This window comes from Odocoileus virginianus, chromosome 14 (genome assembly GCF_023699985.2).
Source record: "Odocoileus virginianus isolate 20LAN1187 ecotype Illinois chromosome 14, Ovbor_1.2, whole genome shotgun sequence".
NCBI lineage: Eukaryota > Metazoa > Chordata > Mammalia > Artiodactyla > Cervidae > Odocoileus > Odocoileus virginianus.
The window spans coordinates 14,390,683-14,411,504 of NC_069687.1; the positions used below are offsets into that span (position 1 = coordinate 14,390,683).

General features: G+C 45.2%; 1 protein-coding gene across 2 annotated transcripts; it reads right to left on the minus strand.

Annotated features, from left to right (window-relative positions):
- Positions 1–2,061: 2,061 nt before the first annotated feature.
- ZNF622 (zinc finger protein 622) lies at positions 2,062–18,670 on the minus strand. Of its 2 annotated transcripts, XM_020894893.2 has the most exons (7): positions 18,537–18,668; positions 15,908–17,365; positions 14,742–15,008; positions 14,360–14,522; positions 11,640–11,752; positions 3,512–3,655; positions 2,062–2,277 (listed from the first exon to the last, which is right to left on the minus strand). In XM_020894893.2, the coding sequence occupies exons 2-7, from the start codon at positions 16,509–16,511 to the stop codon at positions 2,150–2,152; spliced, it is 1,419 nt and encodes a 472-aa protein (XP_020750552.1). In that variant the 5' UTR covers positions 16,512–17,365; positions 18,537–18,668; the 3' UTR covers positions 2,062–2,149. The 2 variants fall into 2 exon arrangements, with proteins under 2 accessions (XP_020750552.1, XP_070332609.1); XM_070476508.1 differs by lacking the exon at positions 3,512–3,655 and having other exon boundaries at positions 18,537–18,670.
- Positions 18,671–20,822: the final 2,152 nt, after the last annotated feature.

The window sequence follows — 20,822 nt, forward strand, 5'->3', positions numbered from 1 at the left end:
CACAGTTTCCTGAACCACAAAGAAGTCCCCTGTCCCAAACAAGCTCATTTCTCATGTTCCTTGTTTTATTTAATTATAGAAGTTGTTCAAATCTTTTTCCCTTGCCTTTGTTACCAAGTAGAATTTTACTCCAGAAACGCACATAAACTGCATTTTTAAAAGTTGTTAAAATAATGCAGGTAGCAGTATAGTGGATTCCTTGAGTCTTCTGAAGCCTGGAAGGAGATAATAATAAATAAATGGAATATTTCAAACTGTCCTCATCGACACTCAAGAGGTAAAAAGGGCTCAAAATTAAAAAGGCACCTATACAAACGAGGCACACCATCAGTGCAGGGCTGCTGTGGGAACAGAGGCTAGACAGGAGGCATCAGCTGCCAGGGAAGGGAAGTTCTGTGTGGGGACACAGTATGGATGCCTCCCAGCAATTACATGATGAATTAAGCTTATCGGGTTGAATGAAAAAATACTGGAAGAAAAACAGAACTGACAAGAGCTATATAGCACAATATCATGGACCGACTCTCCGTAACCCCAGGGACTGAGCCCCTCGAGGCTCCGCTGTCCATGGGATTCTCTAGGCAAGAATACTGGTGTGGGTTGCCATTTCCTACTCCAGAGGAAATTCTGGACCCAGGGGTCAAACCTGCCTTTCTTGTGTCTCCTGTATTGAAGGGGGATTCTTTACCACTGTGCCACCTGGGAAGGCCACATTCCATTAAGTATAAACTAAAAACATACCCCACGCCAAGCAGTATATAATTTCCTAGGACACAGATTTAAAAACGTCAAACAGAAGAGGGTGGAGGACTGTTGTGTGATGAGAATGTTAGAACACAGGATGGAATAAAATTAAACCAGGGAGCCCTCCACTGTTGGATAATGAGCCCTGTACTAATGAAATAAAATCAATTCAATTCTGCATCTAAGATTTAAAGAAAAGTAAGTGTCTCCATGGCAATCAAGGGCTAGTGAATGTACAGTAAAGGTGTACAATCTCTGGGCATCTCAGAACCCACTCCTGGGAGAGACCACCATGCTGACCAGACACCCTCTTCCTCAGCAGGGCCCCTGCTCCACCCGGGAGAACTTGAAGCACTTAGTCTGTGCCGGGGACTGAGTGACTGATGGGGCCAGTGCTGATTAGTTAATTACACAACCACCCAGAGGTAATAAACACCTCACTGTACAGATTTTAAAGATCAAGTCACTTTCCAAAGTCAGAAAGGGAGCTCAATGGATTTGAACTTCACGTTTACTTTCATTTCCAACAGACCATGGCCTTTCCCCTAAACCACCTCTACTGAGCATCTCTTCAGAGATTGAACCCTGAGATTCTTTTGTTTCTCAAATGAAAACTCGACATTTTACATTTATTTTCTTCCTACTCTGCAGGGAGCACTGGCTCAGTTAGAAATAAAGAGGGACTTCCTCCCTCGTGATCCCGTGGTTGGGGACCCACCTTGCAGAGCGGGGACTCGGGTTCGACCCCTGCCTGGGGAACTAAGACCCCACATGTTGTGGAGCATTTAAGCCCATGCACCACAACTACTAAAGTTCGAGAGCTCCAGAGCCCATGCGCGGCAACAAGAGACCCCTCATGACACAATGAAGATCCTGCACGCTGCAACTACGACCCAACACAGCCAAAAATAAATAATAAGCAAATTAAAAAGAAAGGACTTTTACAGCCAGCCACTGACATGCTTTTTTACTCTGCTTGGATTTAATGAAAGTGCCCAGAGACTGTCCCCACCTCGGGAGTCACAGTACGTTCCAATGAGGGACACTCCACTCTGTTTCCCCAGAAGCTTCAAAGCACCTAATGCGGGTCGCGGCTCCAGGACACAGCAAGGTGTCCCTCTGAACATTAAGCCAGGCTCAGAGCAGACAAGTCACTCCTGAGTCCCCATGCTACTCTGACAGCCCTAAACCAGCCCCACGCAGAGCCTACACAGCACCTCTCAGGAGCAGGGCAGGGCCTGCGTCCAGCGGAGACAGTGCTCACTGGGTGAAAAGACGACCCCTCAACCCTGTCCAAAAACGACACGCAAGAGCCAATGTGATCCTGACTTTTATTATCAGGTCAGGACAGAGGGAGGACAGGGGAAGTAGCAGCAGAAGGGCCGTGGTTCCAGCCCCTGGCAGATCAGAACAGCACCTGGGGCCGGAAGTGCATCTGCCTGGTGGCATTGTTCTTCATCCCCATCTTCAGCATCCACTTCGACTTCATCCTCTGGACATACTGCATGTCCCGCTGGCGCACCAGAGCTGCTCCTGGGGGTGGGAAGGGGGTGAGAATGAGGCAAAGGGCTTTGAGCTGTGACCAGAGAAAACCCAACTTGGCAGAGAATCAAAGCTGGTTTCGAGTAAGTGGGCTCTAATATTTAAACAGGAGCTATTATCTGACATCTCCATCCGACGAGCCCTGGGGGGGTAACGTGCACCCGCCACGCGCACCAGGACTGCTCTCTCTGTATACATGCCTCTTCAGTTTCCATCATCTGAAAAGGTCTAGAAGCCCAAAAGGTGAAGTCCACTCACCAAAGGCACAGAGAAAGGCAGATCATAAACCAAGTCAGACAAGAATTCCTGACAAGACTAAAAGGAAGTCTGTCCACTACATTTAAGTGGCCTCACAGCTCCCAGGGAGTCCCAGTGAGGGAACCCACGTGTATATATAAACACAGAGGCACTGACAATGGATTTCAGTGTCAGCGCCTTCCAACTATCGGAAAACACCTCTCCCCTCTCTCCTGTTTTCAGGGGACTGACATTCTCCTTGAAGATCCAAGCATAATGAGCTACAATCAGCAGACATCAGAATAGGTTTAAATAATTTCATACAAATGATGTTCCAAAGCTGAACAATTTTAGTAGCTTGCTCTATCCCTCTGAGTCTTACTAAGCTTTCTAAGGAAAAGTTTCAAAACAAAGGATGATAGCCGGCCTTTATTATGTGTATGTACTATGTCATACATGCTTTATGACATTCAACCCGCACGACTCTCTAAGTAGATATTATTAATACCACCTTCATTTTATCAGTGAGAAAGCAGAGGCTTCGATTAATTAAACTACTCAGACTCTTTGTATAAGAACCTATATCAGGTAAGTCATGTTTCCCTCAAGGACATTATTTAATTCCTCTATATAACCTCCAGAATTTCAACCTTTGATGATTACTAAGCAATTATTTTTGTAATTATACCTCCTAAAAAAAACGTAATGGTTTACAGGCAGTTTTAAAAAGCTACCATGCTGGGGAATATGAAGTTTTTAAGTCACGTGGCTTTGGGCTTATTGCCATATATGTCTCAAGTGGTCACAGGCCAAGAAGGTAAGTTCCCCCGAGAGGACCCGTGAGGACAGAGTGAAGAGAGCCCCTTTGTGTAAGACAAGCTCCTGGGCTGGCCCGGGAGGCCCCCTCGGACGTACCTGCGCTGCCAGTCCACCCCCCTTTGTGTAAGACAAGCCCCTGGGCTGGCCCGGGAGGCCCCCACGGACGTACCTGCGCTGCCAGTCCACCCCAGGGCTCTGTACTGCTGGAGGACCCGGCCCACAGCCTTCTGATTCTTAGCGACCGCCACAGCTCTCGACAAGCCAAGCCGCTGTTTGTAGTACCTCATCAAGGAGCGATGACCCACCCTGGCACCTGTTTTCAAAAGAACAGTACTGAAGCACGGAACTGGATCAATTTTTCAAAGCAGAGCTATAAAGCAAAGGCTTTCCAAATCACTTTTCACTTTCATCTAGCTGGAAAACGCATGTGCCAGAAAAAAAACACTGTTCTACCAGCTGAAGAAAGATAAACCTGTATGTTAACCAATGAGGGAAAGAAGGAAAACCCGAGCAGAGACACTGAGGGACATCCCCTGTGGTCCAGTGGCTAAGACTCTGTGCTCCCAAAGCAAGGGCCCAGGTTCGATCCCTGGGCAGGGAACTAGATCCCACATGCTGCAATTAAGAGTTCACATGCCACAACTAAACATCCCAAGTTTGCAACTAAGACCTGGTGTAGCCAAATCAATGAGTAAATAAATATTTATTAAAAAAAAAAAAAGAAAAAGGCCCTGGAGGAGGAAATGGCAACCCACTCCAATATTCTTGCCTGGGAAGTCTCACGGACAGAACAGTCCATGGCATTGCAAAGAGTCTCACACAACTTAACAACTAAGCAACAACAACACACAACCAGGCAGACTGTGATTTGGGGAAATACTTCTTGATGGAAATGTGGCATAAAACAGAGAGTGAAGTGACCTAGCAAGATGGAATATAGAGTTTTGTAAGAAATTAAAATTTGTGTATAGAATAATAGTTTCAAATATTCAACTAATTAAGTCTACGGCTAAAGGAGAAAAAAAAAACAGCAGAGACATTAAAAAACAGAGATAATGGCAAGTCACTATCAGGTGAAAAATGCAGCATCCGTACTTACAATATGCCTCCATAGAAATTCACATGGCCGTCCCTACTAATACAGGTAACAGGATCCTAGGAGACAAGGAAATTTAACTTTCTTTCATAGAAAAAAGACTCAGCACCAATAATGGCCTGATGCTTAGTTCTACAAGCCACAGTCCGGGTTTAGAAGAGAAGCCAATCCACTTTTCCTTTGCTAACATTCTCTAATGCGGTGCTTCTCAAACAGGGGTGGCTTCATCCTCAGAGGACCCGTGGCAACGACTGGAGGCACTGCTGGCTGCCACAGGGAGAGGGAAGCTCCTGACGTCCAGCAGGTCGAGGCCAGGGATTTGGCCAAACACCATACAGTGCACAGGACAGCCCAACAACGAATCATCCGGCCCAAAACGTGCACAGTGCTGAGGTGGAGAAACCCCCACCTACTGCTTTCTAAATGTTGGAAGCTTTTTGGGTAGAAAGACCATGAAGGGAATACTATAACTATTATAGATGGCTATATTTGCTTTCAGGATCTAGATTTTTAACCTACTAGAAAAAACCCTATCAGGTTATTTTGTGTGAAGCACCGGTACTTGACAAGCTACCTGGGCAACATTTTGCTCCCTACGCAGATATGAATAAGTGATTACTTCCAAGTGATTGATTTGAAACCAGACTCAGGAGACGACAAAAAAGGAAATTTTCAATTCCAGGATGTTGCGGTCTCTGGATACTAACATGGATGAAAGATGTCTCCCTGGACCCCACTGCTCTGGTGGCAGAAGAGTTAACAAAGCTCCCAGACCATCAGAAGCAAGTGAGACACAGCGATGGAGAAGGCGCGCACTTACATGGAGGCTCTAGTAGGAAAGCCCAGAATGCTAATGACGACTTTTCTATTTATAATGTAGGTCAGGATGCTCTGAGTTTGCAACAATGATTTCCTCAGAATCATTAAATGATAATGCTGCTTATTAGGACTTACTAAATTGATTTATTTACATTCGTAAGCAGCATTTAGAAATACGTATTCTTGAAGGCTGTCTTTTAAAACATGTTTGCAGAGGTCTCACGAATCAGTGCCAAGGTTTCTGATACGGTGTTTGGAGCTCCGCGTCCTGTGGCAGGGACAGGGCCCTCGCCGAGGACTCCTGACAGGACACAGCGCGCCTGTCCACGCAGCAGGTGGGACTGTCTCAGTCAGGCTGCAGCTACCACCTGTCTGTCTATCTTCTGCCACAGTAATAATGGCTTACAAGACTGTCCACTCCTGATCTAAAATACGACACAAATGAACTTCCTAATAAAACAGAGCAGACTCAGGGACACAGAAAACAAGCTTATGGTTCCTGGAGAGGAAAGAGGGTCAGGGAAGGAGAAATCAGGGCTTTATATCTGTAGCAGCAGATACAAACTACTATGTGTAAAACAGATAAACAACAATGTCCTACTGTACAGCCCAGCGAACTATATTCAACATCCTGTAATAAATTATAATGAAAAAAATGAACAAGAACACACACACACACATATATACACTTATGTAAAATGTAGAATCATTTTGCTGTACACCAGAAATTCACACAACAGCATAAATCAACTATACCTCAATTAAAATGAAAAAGACTGTCTACTCCTACTTAACAAATAGCCTGACATTTGACATTTTGATTATGTATCTCTTGTGGATTCAGTGGCAGATTCTTCTGGCTAGTCAGCAACTAACTGGAGATGTCCTCACACCAACCTGCTCCACCGGAACTGAAGAGCTAAGGGGGAACTGAGCCGACCAGTCTTGGAAATGAATGCTCACGGCGCCCTCTACTGGATGCTCTACGTCACTGCCTCTGGAACCATCAAGATCAGGGCATCTGGTCCCATCACTTCATGGCAAATAGATGGGGAAACAAAAGAAACAGTGACAGACTTGTATTTTCTCGGGCTCCAAAATCACTGCAGATGGTGATTGCAGCCATGAAATTCAAAGATGCTTGCTCCTTGGAAGAAAAGCTATGACAAACCTAGACAGCATACTAAAAAGCAGAGATATTACTTTGCAAACAAAAGTACGTCTAGTCAAAATTATGGTTTTTCCAGCAGTCATGTATGAGGATGTGAGAGTTAGGACTACTAAGAAAGCTGAGCGCCGAAGAATTGATCCTTTTGAACTGTAGTGTTGGAAAAGACTCTTGACAGTCCCCTGGACTGTAAGGAAATCCAACCAGTCCATCCTAAAGGAGATCACTCCTGAATATTCATTGGAAAGACTGATGCTGAAGCTGAAACTCCAACATTCTGGCCACCTGATGCAAAGAACTGACTCCTTGGAAGAGACCCTGATGCTGGGAAATACTGAAGGCAGGAGGAGAAGGGGATGACAAAGGATGAGATGGATGGCATCACCAACTCAATGGACATGAGTTTGAGCAAGCTCCGAGATTTGGTGATGGACAGGGAGGTCTGGTGTGCTGCAGTCCATGGGATCGCAGAGTCAGACATGACTGAGCGACTGAACTGAACTTGACCTGAAGCAACTACAGTCAAGGAATCCCAACTACTTGCTGGTTTTGAAATCAGTTTTACATAGACTCTACTAAGGGTAGTTGATTAAATATCACTATGCTCTCTAAGCCAAAGCCTTTGACTGTGTGGATCACAATAAACTGTGGAAAATTATGAAAGAGATGGGAATACCAGACCACCTGACATGCCTCTTGAGAAACCTGTATGCAGGTCAGGAAGCAACAGTTAAAACTGGACATGGAACAACAGACTGATTCCAAATAGGAAAAGGAGTACATAAAGGCTGTATATTGTCACCCTGCTTGTTTAACTTATATGCAGAGTACATCATGAGAAATGTTGGGCTGGAGGAAGCACAAGCTGGAATAAGACTGCCAGGAGAAATATCAATAACCTCAGATATGCAGATGACACCACCCTTAGGGCAGAAAGTGAAGAGGAACTAAAAAGCCTCTTGATGAAAGTAAAAGAGGAGAGTGAAAAAGTTGGCTTAAAGCTCAACATTCAGAAAACTAAGATCATGGCATCGGGTCCCATCACTTCATGGCAAATAGATGGGGAAACAGTGGCTGGCTTTATTTTTCTGGGCTCCAAAATCACTGCAGATGGTGTCTGCAGTCATGAAATTAAAAGACGCTTGCTCCTTGGAAGGAAAGTTATGACCAACCTAGACAGCATATTGAAAAGCGGAGACATTACTTTGTCAACAAAGGTCCATCTAGTCAAGGCTATGGCTTTTCCAGTAGTCATGTATGGATGTGCAAGTTGGACTATAAAGAAAGCTGAGTGCAGAAGAATTGATGCTTTTAAACTGTGGTGTTGAAGAAAACTCTTGAGAATCCCTTGGACTACAAGAGATCCAACCAGTCCATCCTAAAGGAAATCAGTCCTGGGTGTTCATTGGAAGGACTGATGTTGAAGCTGAAATTCCAATACTTCGGCCACCTGATGTGAAGAAGTAACTCATTTGGAAAGACCCTGATGCTGGGAAAGATTGAGGGAAGGAGGAGAAGGGGATAACAGAGGATGAGATGGTTGGATGGAATGACTGACTCAATGGACATGGGTTTGGGTGAACTCCGGGAGTTGGTGATGGACAGGGAGGCCTGGCGTGCTGTGGTTCATGGGGTCGCAAATTCAGACACGACTGAATGACTGAACTGAACTGATGCTCTCCACATTAGAATCCTTCTCAAATCAGCTTCATGATAACGTCCACACTGACCCAGTCATATAACTGAGCATAATCAGAGGTTTCTGAATGGTGAATTTGTTCAAAGAAATAACCAGGTTATTGCCGTAATACCACTATATGTCTAAACGGTGTTTATTTGAGAGTTCCTATTTCCTTGGTTCATTAAAAAAAAAACCAAACCAGTATTGAGGGAGAAAACCAATGGACGAGACACTGTCATATCTCATTACAACCAAGACTGACCAGAGGATGACTGGTTTTTAAAATGAGATAGTAAAAGTATATGTACCTGTAGAGCTGAAAAAATTTTCAGAATATTGCTAGTTTCTGGTTCACTAAGAAAGCCATGTAGTATTGCTATTTAAATGAATTCTATTATAAGGTTTCAGAAGTCACTCATCTGTGAAGAAGACCCAGGAAGGCAATGAATGATGTATATTTAGATAGTTCCTTTTCTGGCTCCAGGTCACATGTGCTTTTTAGATACTACATACAGACTCTCCCCAGAAAAAAAAATACACTTATCCACATGGTCAAAAAAATCTGTGTGGCCACAGAGGTTACTTGATGCCGTTATGACCCAGGAAAATGACCCAGGAAGAGATGAGCAGAGCATAGTTACCCCGGGTTGGGGCAGGACCCGGCAGTCGGTGAGGTCGCTCCAGAGGCTGTATAATGGCACAGCACTGCCCGGTACTCCAGGACTACCAGGGTCACTCACTACTGCCAAGTCTCCCTCAAGAGCTGCCCTGAAGTCACCATCCGACACTTTAAAACAGCGTGACTCGGTATGTGGACCTGCAGCTGTCAGGGAGTTCATGTTTTAAAAACGCAAGAGTAGGACTCCCCTGGAAGTCCAGTGGTTAAGATTTTGCCTTCCAATGCAGAGGGTGTGGGTTCGAGCCCTGGTTAGGGAGCTAAGATACCACTTGCCACTGATCCAAAATATAAAAGAGAAGCAATGCTGTAACAAATTCGATAAAGATTTCTTTAAAAAAAAAAAAAAAGAAAGTCCACATAAAAAAATATCTTAAAAATAGCTGGACCTACAAGTTAATCTCAGGGCCCTTTCTTCTTTGATTGTGTGATGAACAGGCAGAGCAATCTGCCACCTGGGGCTGTAGGCAAGTATGATTCTTGGTCCCTGAGGCCACACTGGAGCCCAGGATGGCTCCTTCGGCTCTCTCCACCTGCCCTGTGGCAGGCCCAGGGAAGTCACCTTGCTTTAAGTCACCTCCAAGCTTCCAGTAACTCAGTCAACAGACATTTACGTGGCTCCCGTGTGTCTGAGGCGCTGTGCTGAGATCAAAGAAGCCAATTTGGTCCTCACAGTAACAGGAACAAAAGGCAAGCAAGTCAAGAAGTACCAAGAAGAGACCCATCACGAAGGCCATGCGAGCATCACAGGAGCAGAGGAGACTCTCCTCACCTAGGGCGGGAGCTGAGCTCAGCCTCCTGGAGCAGGGAACCCAACTTGAGTCTCAGAGGAAGACAGAGGCAGCGCATGTGCAAAGGTCCAGAAAGAGGGAAACTTCACGTGGGCAGGAAAAGGAAGTGCCTAAAGACACTGGGTGACAAAGTGACCCTGAAGGCCAGGACTCCCCCTGGGAATTCCAGAGGGAAAAGAAAATATAACAGAATGGTGTTTGTTTTGGAAGGAATGTTCTGGTGGCCAAGTGGAAATCAGACTGGAGAAGGCCAGACAGGAAGCTTTCATGGTACAGACAAATGGATAAGAATTAAAAAAAGAAAAAATATTCAAAACCCATATAGGAACTGCAATTAGTCACCATCTGGATTTAGGAGAGGAATAAAGGATCCTGAGAAGACATCCAGTTTTGGCTTTGGCAAACCTGAGGAGACTGGATCACTCCTGGCCATATGTTGTCTAGATAGCTAAGGAGTCTTGAAGTTTCTGAAATTTTAAGTCCAGATGAAAATTTCTCTCAAAATAGGCTATATTCTTAAATAGGATATGCTCACTGTTGAGCAGACTTTTGTAATGAAAAGTGCTGAAGTGGCTGAAAAACGAAGCCCACATTCCTAGTGATCCTGCTACCCCAGACACTGCTGGCAGGGACCAGCTCACTCACTTTCTCAAAGTCCACTGTGATCTTAGTCTCCCAGGTGGAACTAGTGGTAAAGAACCCCGCTGGGTTCCATAGGGTCCCAAAGAGTCAGACATGACTAAAGCGACTTAGCATGCAAGGAAGGGAAGCCTAATAAAATAAGGGCCCAAGCAAATAGTTTTAGAAAAAGAAGTTATCAAACTTATTTCTGAGGTTCTGCATTAGTATTTTCACCAGGGGAAGATGAGGTTAGGTCCCTTGTGATACACTTAAGCCTGTTTTGCTACTGTGTATTGTACAGGCCACAATATTCTGCTGCATTATAGCTTTCTTATCACTGTAAAGGAGTTATATGCTCAAGACAGGTTCTGCCGGCACTTTCCTCCAACTGTCACTGTATAAAGCTGCCCTTCACCTTAGAAGGTTATTATTCCGGGTTAAGCAGGGCTGTCTGTACCTAAACAGCAATATTCCATGTGGAGAGCAAACAGCACAAGGTGTTTCCTTCATGGCAGACATATATACACTGGCAGCATGGCTGCTCCTGCCCCCACCATTACAGCACATCTCCCAGGCAGAGGAGGAAAGGTGGAATGAGCTCTTTGCTGATGAGGTCCATGATCTCAGGCAAATTACTCATCCTGTCTAAGCTTCAGGTGGCTCATATGTCAAATAAGGACAACAGAATCTAACTCACAGACTTGATCTAAAGATAATATATCTGCCTGAATATGCTAACCTCCCAGTAAATATATTATTAGGACCTTATTATCTTATCATTCCATTCCCTGACCTTTTTAAATGTATATTCTCTAGCTGCTCCCATTTCTATCAGCTAAGCAGAACACTATAAACAATATTTCATGCTTCTCATATTCATAGTTTTCCACTTTTTTTCGTATCTGGGACAAAATTCTACCATTATGAATCCTGTTCCCCAAAGGAGAAGGCAGAAATCAATACTCCAAGCCTCTCCCTGCACCCAGAATATGAACAGGAAGCCTAGGTGCTGTCAATCATTTCCAACCATGCCAGACTAACACATGCAAGTCTGAACAACCATGGAAACAGGAATTAGTTCAAGGAATAAGGGTAAAGTCAAGTTTAACAAGAAAAATCCAGATGGAGCCAAAAAACTAGTTAATAAACAAAACATTTATGTATTGAAAAGAAAGGAAATGGCCGATTAAAGCATTATAAATCACAACAAAGGAAGGATCACAACAGAGGAAATCACAACAGAGGAAAACACTGATGCAATTTAAACAAAACAGCTAAATCAGAGCTTTGGGGCCCCCCTCAGAGTTTACCTTGTCCAAGGGAACATAAACAAATACGTGAAGTTGTAGGTTCTCTCCCCACAGCATGGAAGGGAAGTGATGGGAACACACTTCTCTGATAATCTCAGTGGCGCGAAGCTACATAGTCTGGACAAACACACTTACCAGAAGGGAGAATCAGCTCCATGGTTTCATCGTCATAATCCAGGGTCTTTTCTGAGGGCAGCTCCTCAGTCTCATCACGGTCCTCACCTTCTTTGTGATCTGGGTAGCTACTCCTGGAACCATGGAATGCCATTAGCACACAGACCAAGACCCCAAATCTCACTAAAATACTGCAAACCTACTAGATCACTAAAGGGGTGGCGGGTGGGGTTAACATCTGCAGGGACTACACTGAAAGCTTCTGGAGAGAAATCAATTTGCTAGCATTTTCTCTTTAGTAAAGTAAGCAAACAGTCTATGAGTTAAAATTGGATCCCAGATCTAAAGGTAAAATACAAAACTATAAAAAGTCCTAGAAGACAATATAGGAGAAAACCTGGATGATTTAGGGTCTGGTGATGACTTTTTAGGCATGACACAAGAGGCACAGTTCATGAAAGAAAGAACTGATCAGCTAAACTTAATTCAAATTAAAAACTTCTGCTCTGTGAAAATGGTATCAAGAGAATTAAAATACAAGACGAAGACTTGGAGAAAGTATTGACAGAAGACACAGCTGTTAAGGACTGTTATCCAAATGTAAAAAGAACTCTTAAAACTCAACAGTAAGAAAATAACCCATTTGGCCAAAAATGGGCCAAAGACCTCAACAGACTCCTCACTAAGAAGAAACATATGGCAAATAAGCATATAAAAAAGATGCCCCCACAGTATATGTCATCAGAAAAATGGAAATTAAAACACAGAGATACCACTACACACCTATCAGAATGGCCCAGACCCGGAACATCTAAGCCTAGGGAGGGTCTGAGCAGCAAGAATCCTTCTTGCCAGCAGGGATTCAGAAGGGCACAGCCACCTTGGAAGAGCTGGCCACTTCTTGCAAAACCAAACATACTCTTACCATTAGACCCAGCCTGCTGCCTGGATTTATCCTAAGGAGTCAAAAATTTCTGTCCATACAAAAACCTGCACATGGATTACAGAAGATTTATTCAAACTCCTCAAACTTGGAAGAAACCAACATGGACTTCAATAGGTGACTAGATAAATAAACTGTGGTACATCCATGCAAGGGAATAGTTTTGGATTACACCAAAAAAAAAAAAAAAAATGAGCTAGTGGGCCATGAAAAGACACAGAAGAACCTTAAAAGCATGTTACTGTGAAAGAAGCAGTGAAAGAAACCTGAAAAGGCTACATACTGTATGATTCTAACCATAGACTATTCTGGAAAAGGCAAAAATATGGAGACATTAAGTATCACTGTTTTCTAGAGGTCGGGTGGAGGAGAATGATGAACAGGCAGAATACAGAGGATCTGTAAGCCAATAAAACTACTCTAATGGTGGATACATGTCATTTTATGTACATCTGTCCACACTCACAGAATAGACAACACCAAGAGTGAACACTAAACTATGGACTTTGAGTGATAACTGGTGGGTCAACTTGGTTCATCAACTGCAACATATGTGCCACTGGGCGATGCTGATAATGAGGGAGGCTATGCACTTGTGGGGTAAGGAGTACACAAGAAACTGCTATACCTTCTGCCCAGTTTTGCTGAGAACCTAAAATTGTTCTTATAAAGAGTGAGCAAATAACCCATAACAATTCTTTTACCTGTGTTATTTGTTTCTCTCAAGGAGGGCTGGCAAACAGGAGAAGAGGAGGAGACTGTACAGTAGGAGATGCAGCTCTCCTCAATTTAAATCCTTACAGAAACAAGTTCTAGAACAGCATAGTCCAGGAGAACTCTGTGATGATACAAATCTTCAGTCTGCGTGTCCAGTATGGTAGCTACTTTCAAAGCACATGTGCTTTTAAGTATAGGTCTTGAAATGTGGGTGGTGCAACTGAAGAACTGAATTTTTTAATTTTTAATTTAATTAATTACCCCAAAGAGTGACATGAGTACATCTAGAAATTAGCAAATTAAGACACTGTAGTTCTAAAAGAATCTCTGTCTTTCACAAATACACACAGAAAATAACTGGGAAAACTAACACTAAAATGTTAACAGTAAGGCAGATAAGTCGACAGGAACGGACAAAAGATCCGGACACTTCACAAGAGATATCTGAGTGGTTAAGATACCCAGTTAACATACATTTAAAAAGGTTCTCAACTCCATTAGTTCTCATCAGGGAAATGCACATCAAAACCACAATGGATACCCCTACACAGCCGCCACTTTTAGCCCTACACAGCCATCAAAGTGGCTATAATGAAAAACTGTCAGGACAAGTGAGAAATGAGAAATCAGGAGGAAAATGCAAAAGGACAACTTAAAAGACCAGGACTTTTCCGAACATCTGTATCAGGTGACTCTGCACTCCTGGCACGCTCATGACACACACCTGCTTGCAACGCACACCCGTGCTAGGTCACAGGCACACTGACACCAAGAGCCAACTGTTTAGGCAAAACTGAACTTCGGACTGTTGACACCACAACAAACAAAAATAAGTTTTCAAACCAGACAAACTTACAGTTTGGGCCTGAGATCATCTGTCAGATATGTGTGTTTAACTCTGTGATACTCAGTTTCTCATTTTCAAAATGACAGGAAATAACCACCTCTTACAAAAGTGTTCTAAGAGGGTATTAAGAATAGGATATCTGACAGAGCCAGACACAGTTACAGGTAGGGGCACAGGTGAATCCAATGCAAATGTGATCCGTTTGCTTTGCTCCTTGTTACAAACCAGACTGACCTAAAATCATAGAAGTCCGCAAATTCCAAAAGAGCGTCCCCATCTGTGAAGAGCTTACAGTGACTCCGGTCATTCATGTGCGCCTGTACCGCCTCTGTGGAGTAGAAGGACTTTCCTCTCTCGTTGCACCACAAGCAAATCTTCCCAACACCAACTTTCTCTCCTGGAAAAATAAGTTTGAGAAAAAGATATGAAAGCAGCTTTTTGCAGCCAGATTATATCTCATCATCTATCTCATCACAATCCAAAAAACAGGCACCAAGTTTTTGATTTTCACAAAATCAGCAGGTCATTCAATTCAAGACTGGTGAAAAACACAAAGTTAATATCCCCCAGTGATGCAGTGTTTCATCATTAAAAAAGAAAAGAACATTATACTCACCCAAATATTTAATCAGCCCCTTAAGATCTGAAAGATACTCTATATCAGGAATAAAGAAGCTGTGGACTTTGGTCATATGAGCCACATTCTTCGTGAGAGAGCTTGAGTGATGTGGACAAAACAAGCAGTCCGTGATGGGGATGGCACCAAGGGGGGCGCTTCCTCCTGCCTCCTCCTCCTCTGCATCCTGCTCCTCCTCCACCTCCTCCTCCGTGGCTTCAGCATCCTCACATTCCAAGTCCTCATCAGAGTCAATATCCTCCCACTCTTCAAGCCAGAGATTTCGAAAACAAAATTCGTTGAAGATGTCAGTGTTAGCTATTCATTTACCACTCACCAGCCTGCATGGCTAAGGAATGCCTTAGTCTTCCTTGTTCAGGGCACAGTAAGCCCCTTGAAGGGGGCTTTGGCTCCTTTCCTAGGTATATATGAACACTTTCAGTCTGTGTTAGTGGGATGTGAGATGCCACAGGGGAAGAAAGGAAAAAAACAAAAAACTCACCAAGTCAAGGAAGCTAGGTTGAAGGCTCAAACCTCACGTTTCAGGTTAGTTAGCTCATTCTGAACCTCTCAGTTCACAGTTTTATCAAACTAATGTTAAGTGCAAAGCCATCATAACCAGATAACCAATAGAAATAACACATTCTACATCAGAAGGTGTGGGGGGTAATGTGTACCCCTCTGCATATGTTAAAAATCTCCCCACTCAATAAACAGAGAAAGGATCTATTCATTCTACAAATATATACTAAGCTAATTCTCACCCTCCGCTCTTCTTAAGGTTTCAGTACCCGAATCTATTTAATACAACAGTGAGGGGATGACAAAGGATGAGATGGCTGGATGGCATCACGGATGCGATGGACATGAGTCTGAGTAGACTCCAGGAGTTGGTGATGGACAGGGAGGTCTGGCGTGTTGCAGTCCATAGGGTCGCAAAGAGACGGACACGACTGAGCGACTGAACTGACAACTGACTGACTGAACTGATAAAATGCCTTGTAAGGATGCTGGCCACACCAGTCAGTTCAGGAAGCATGGAAACCACCTTCACTCATCATCATCACTTAAAAACTGACACCTCCCCGCTCCAACCTCAAGGATAAACTGAAAACCTGAGGGAGGACCAACCCCTCCCTTGACCCGCCCCCCAGGCCGGTCCTCACCGTCCCCATCTAGGTCTTCCTCACTCTCTTCCTCCCCCTGCTGTTTCGCCAGCTTCTTCGCCTGCCGTTCAAACCACTGCAGCCGGGGAGGTTTCTCGCCCGGGTCTCGCGGCTGAGTCCCACGTCCTCCGGCGGCCACGGGACACCCCGGCTCCGCCTCGGGCGCTGGCGCCGCCTTCTTGGGAGACGTGGACGGCTGAGCCTTGATGACCTGCTGGATGGCCACGTTCACCGCATCCTTGTCCACATTGTCCACGCCCAGCCCTTTCTCCAAGTTCTTCTCGTTCATGAGCGCCACTTTCCGACTCACCGCCTGCTTCTCGAGCTCCACGTGCCGCCGGGACCTGAGGTGGTTTTCGTAGGCCTTGAAGGAGGCAAACTTCTTACTGCAGACGGTGCAATAGGTGGCCGCGCCCTTGCTCTCCGGCTCCGCCAGGGCCCGCTGTGCCCGCACCCGCTCCTGGAAGCCCTCGGCGCTGACCGGGGCCATGCCGGCCACTTTGCGCCTCAGATTGTAGCGGTGCCAGTCTGTCTTGTAGTGGGCCCGCTGCGCCTCCGCGTCTTCCAACACCGCCCGGCAGGTGTTGCAGGTGTAGGTCGCCATAGCCAGGAGGGAAATAAAGCGCGACCGAAGCAGAAATCTAGCGACCAGAGGCCTGACCCCACCAAACGCTCACGCCACAAACCTTCGGGCCAACGAAGAGCCGGACCGAGAGCTGACTTCCGGACTGAATCGTGTCATCCCCAGCCGGACAGGAAGTCCCGCCTCTCAGTCTGTAGCCGCGCCCCCGCCGCGGAGAGTCCCGGGAACGTGGGGGAAGCCAGTGACGGATCCGGCCCCGCCCAGTCGACCTGAGTTGGGTGTTGAGTCAACAGAAGTGGGCGTGGCCTGAGCTGGTTCTTGATTGACAGGCCTAGCCCCGGCCGAGTTGCTGTCTGGGTTTGTTTTTTTTTCCTGTACGTTGAGACTTAAGGCCAGGAAAGGGGACCGCCTCGCGGAAACGGGGCTTGGGGAGTCCGGAGAACTCCCGACGGTCGAGGACTCTGAAGGTCGTGCCCCTGCAGCCCCGGGAGTGGGTGTCACGAAAAGCCAGGGCTGCTGGTTAGACCGTTGGTCGGACCGCCGGAGCCCTCTCGCCCCGAGGGCTGAGCGACTCAGGTTGGAGTCTGAGGGAATTCACAGGAAAACCAGAGAGTCCAGGCCAGAGCCTCGGCCTTACTGGGGCGACTCTTCCAATGAAGGGCGCAGGGGAAACTCCTGGATCGATAGTTTGCACCTGGGAGCACAGAGTCCCGTCCAGCCGCTGTCCAGTAGGAATAGAATCCCGGCCATATAGGTCATTTTAAATCTAATAGTAGCCACGTTTTAAGAAAGCAGAAAGTCTTAAGGTGGTTAGTTTTTTTTTTTTAACCCAGTATATCGGGCTTCCCAGGTGGCCTTAGTGGTACAGAACCTGCCTGCCAATGAAGGAGACGTGAGTTCGATCCCTGGGTCAGGAAGATTCCCTGGAGAAGGATGTGGCAACCCTCTCCAATATTCTTGACTGGAGAATCCCATGGACAGAGGAGCCTGGTGGGTTACAAGCCATAGGGTCGCAAAGAGCCAGACACAACTGAAGCAGCTTAGCCCGCACAGCACACATCCTGAACATTATTTCAACAGATAGTCAAGAGAAAGGATTTAATGAGACATTTTACTTGGCTTGTTGGTACTAAATCTTGGGATTCCAGAGTGAATTTACAATTAACACCCACCTCACTTCATTGCATATTCACTAGCTTCATTTCATATGCTCGGTTATCTTTGTCCTTTCTTTTGTCTCAGCCCAGTTCTATAGGAGGCACCTCTGTTGAGGACGGAAAGGGGAGTTCTTATACTTTTGTGCACAGCCTAGCTGAAGCAATCAGCCTGTTTCAGAATTGAATGCTACATGTTTTGAATACAAGGAAGCCAGAGCACCAAAGAAAAGACTTAAAAAAAAAAAAATCAAGTCTAGTCTTGTATTCTTGCTGAAAACCTTCCAGTGGATTCCCCTGACTCACAATAAAATTCAGACACCTTCCTGTTCTGGTCTGAATGTTTGTGTTCCCCCACAATTCATAGATTGAAAACAGTGCCCAAGATATTATTTAAGGTGGACTTTTTGGGAGGTGTTAGGGTGTGAGGTCAGATTTCTCCCAATGGGATTAGTGGTCTTCTAAAAGAGACCCAGGAAAGGATACAGTAAGTCTGAGACTACAAAGACGGCCCTCACCAGACCATGCTGACATCCTGACTTCCAGCTTCCAGAACCGGGGTGGGGGGGGAGTTGTTTATAAGCCACCCAGTCTGTGGTATTTTATTGTGCATGTGTGATAAGTTGCTTCAGTCGTGTCCCAATTCTTTGCGACCCTATGGCCCGCAGCTCACCAGGCTCCTCTGTCCATGGGATTCTCCAGGCAAGAACACTGGAGTGGGTTGCCATGCCCTCCTCCAGGGGATCTTCCCAACCCAGGAATCAAATCCTGCATTACGGGCAGGTTCTCTACTGTCTGGACCACTAGGGAAGCCGAACGTGAAGAAGAGGATTCCCTTTCTATTCTAGGACGCCCGCTACATCTGTCTGACCTCCTGCCCGACCCTGCTTACCCGCTTCTCACACTGACACTGTTGTTGTTCCTCTAACAAGGCTAAGCAAGCATCTTTTGTTGGTATTACGTCTCAGAAATCATTTACTATTCTGCTTGGACCAACTATTGCTGTCTTGCTCCCCTGCTTTTAAGGTTTTTGCCCAAATGCTTTTATAGGAGAGGCCTAGCCACACCCTCTTTTTTGTCATAGTAGTGCCTACTCCCAGCTCATAAATCTTTCCCAAGCATACTTTTCTCCATAGCAATGTGTGTGTTAGTCGCTCAGTGGTGTCCAGCTCTTTGTGACCCCATGGACTATAGCTTACCAGGCTCTTCTGTCCATACAATTCTCCAGGCAATACTACTGGAGTGAGTAGCCATTACCTTCTCCAGTGGATCTTCCTGACCCAGGGATTGAACCTGAGTCTCCTGAATTGCAGGCGAACTTTTTTTTACTGTTCTTTACACATCACCATGCTAGACATGTATTACTCCATATCACATTACCCCTAACATCTAGCAAGAAAACAACAGACCTTGCTTATTTCCATTTCTATAAGTCAGGAGTTGGAGTGGCTCACCATTTCATAAAGTTTCAGGGGACAGAGCTTAAGTCACATCAAGAATCTAAGGCAGCTGAAGGTCCGACTGTAGCTGGTGGATCCCCTCAGAAGAGGCTTGTTCACACGCTGATAGCAGGAGGGTTTCGGTTCCTGCATGGAGCCGCTTGAGTGTCCTTGTAACATGGCAACTGGCTTCCCTCAAAGTAAGCAAGTGGAAATCACAGTGTCTTTAAGTCACACACGGCCATTTCTACAATATGCTGTTACTCACAAAGGTCAGCCCTAATCAGTGTGGGAGGGAGTATGTGAGTACATGAATGGGGTGTCTTGGGGACCATTTAGGGCAATTGGCCACCAGTAGGATTTGTTGTTTCTAATTTCCCAGTTTTAGCACTGGAAGTCCAGTATGCCAGGAACTGCCTCCATCCTGGGCAGACCAGGATAGTCAGTCCCATTATAGCTTAGTTCTCCATCTTCAGATTACAAACTCCCTGGGAATAGGGACTCCTTTCCTTGCTATGTACTCCAAACCTAGAACAGTGCTGGCACATGGATTGTTTAGTATGTGTTGAACAAATCTTTTGTGATGATTTTTATTCCAGAAAATTCTATTTTGAGATTATCAAAATCTTTTAAAAATAGCTGAGTCCTCTGGATACCCATCTTCAGAAATATAGTTAGTATGAACCCAACAGGGATACACAAAACAATGTATATTTTCAAGCTTCTCTAAAATTAAAGCAGAGAATGGTTATGTTAAGTAAAGAATTTTTGTTTTCTCTTTTCCATTATCTGTGGTTCTTCAAGCATCTGTTCCTTCTTCAGGTCATTTCCTCCCTGCCTCTTTCCATCTATTTCATGACTCATTTCAGCATCTTTAAACTCACCGGAGTATTTTCACTTTTCCTTCAAAGGGACTCTACTTTCTCCATCATGTGAATTTCCCCAAGGGCTGCAATTCTATTAATACTTGGTCTCCTGGAGAGCCTTCTCGTTCCTCTTAGTCTACCCTCCAGCACACAGATCGTTACAATAATTATCCTCAGCCATCTTTTCTCTTGTGTCGTTCCTTCTGCTCAAGAATGGTTATCTGTTGCCCATAGACGGAGGTTACATTCTTTTGCCTGGTTTTCAGTATCTCCTATCACCTCTCCTCGATACCTGTATCTCCAGGAACATGTGTGTTTTTTTCCCAGACTACAGAACAGTTCTCCAGCACCAGCTAGTGTCCTCCAGTTCAACTTGATTCTAACACTATCTACCTGGAGATGAAGTCAGATCCCACAAGCCAAAGTGTGCAGTCCTGCATGACTGACCCCACTTCAGAAGCCAATTCCAGGTCCAGGTTGTGGTGCGTCTGACCAACTGGCTGTAAATCAGAGGTTTCCAAGACCTCCTCTTCAGTCTTGAGTAATTTATTACTAGAGCAGCTCACAGTGACTAGTTTACTCACTAGATTACCAATTTACTACAAAGGAAAGTTTATACAAACGTAGCTTCAGTCGTGTGACTCTTTGTGACCCCCTGAACTATAGCCTGCCAGGTTCCTCTGTCCATGGGATTCTCCAAGCAAGACTACTGGGGTGGGTTGCCATTTCCTACTTCAGGGGATCTTCCTGACCCAGAGATCTAACTCACGTCTCCTGTGTCTCCTGCATCTCCTGCATTGTAGGCAGATTCTTTATCACTGAGCCACCGGGGAAGCCCTACCAAGGAAACTAAAGGATGTAAATGAATGGCCC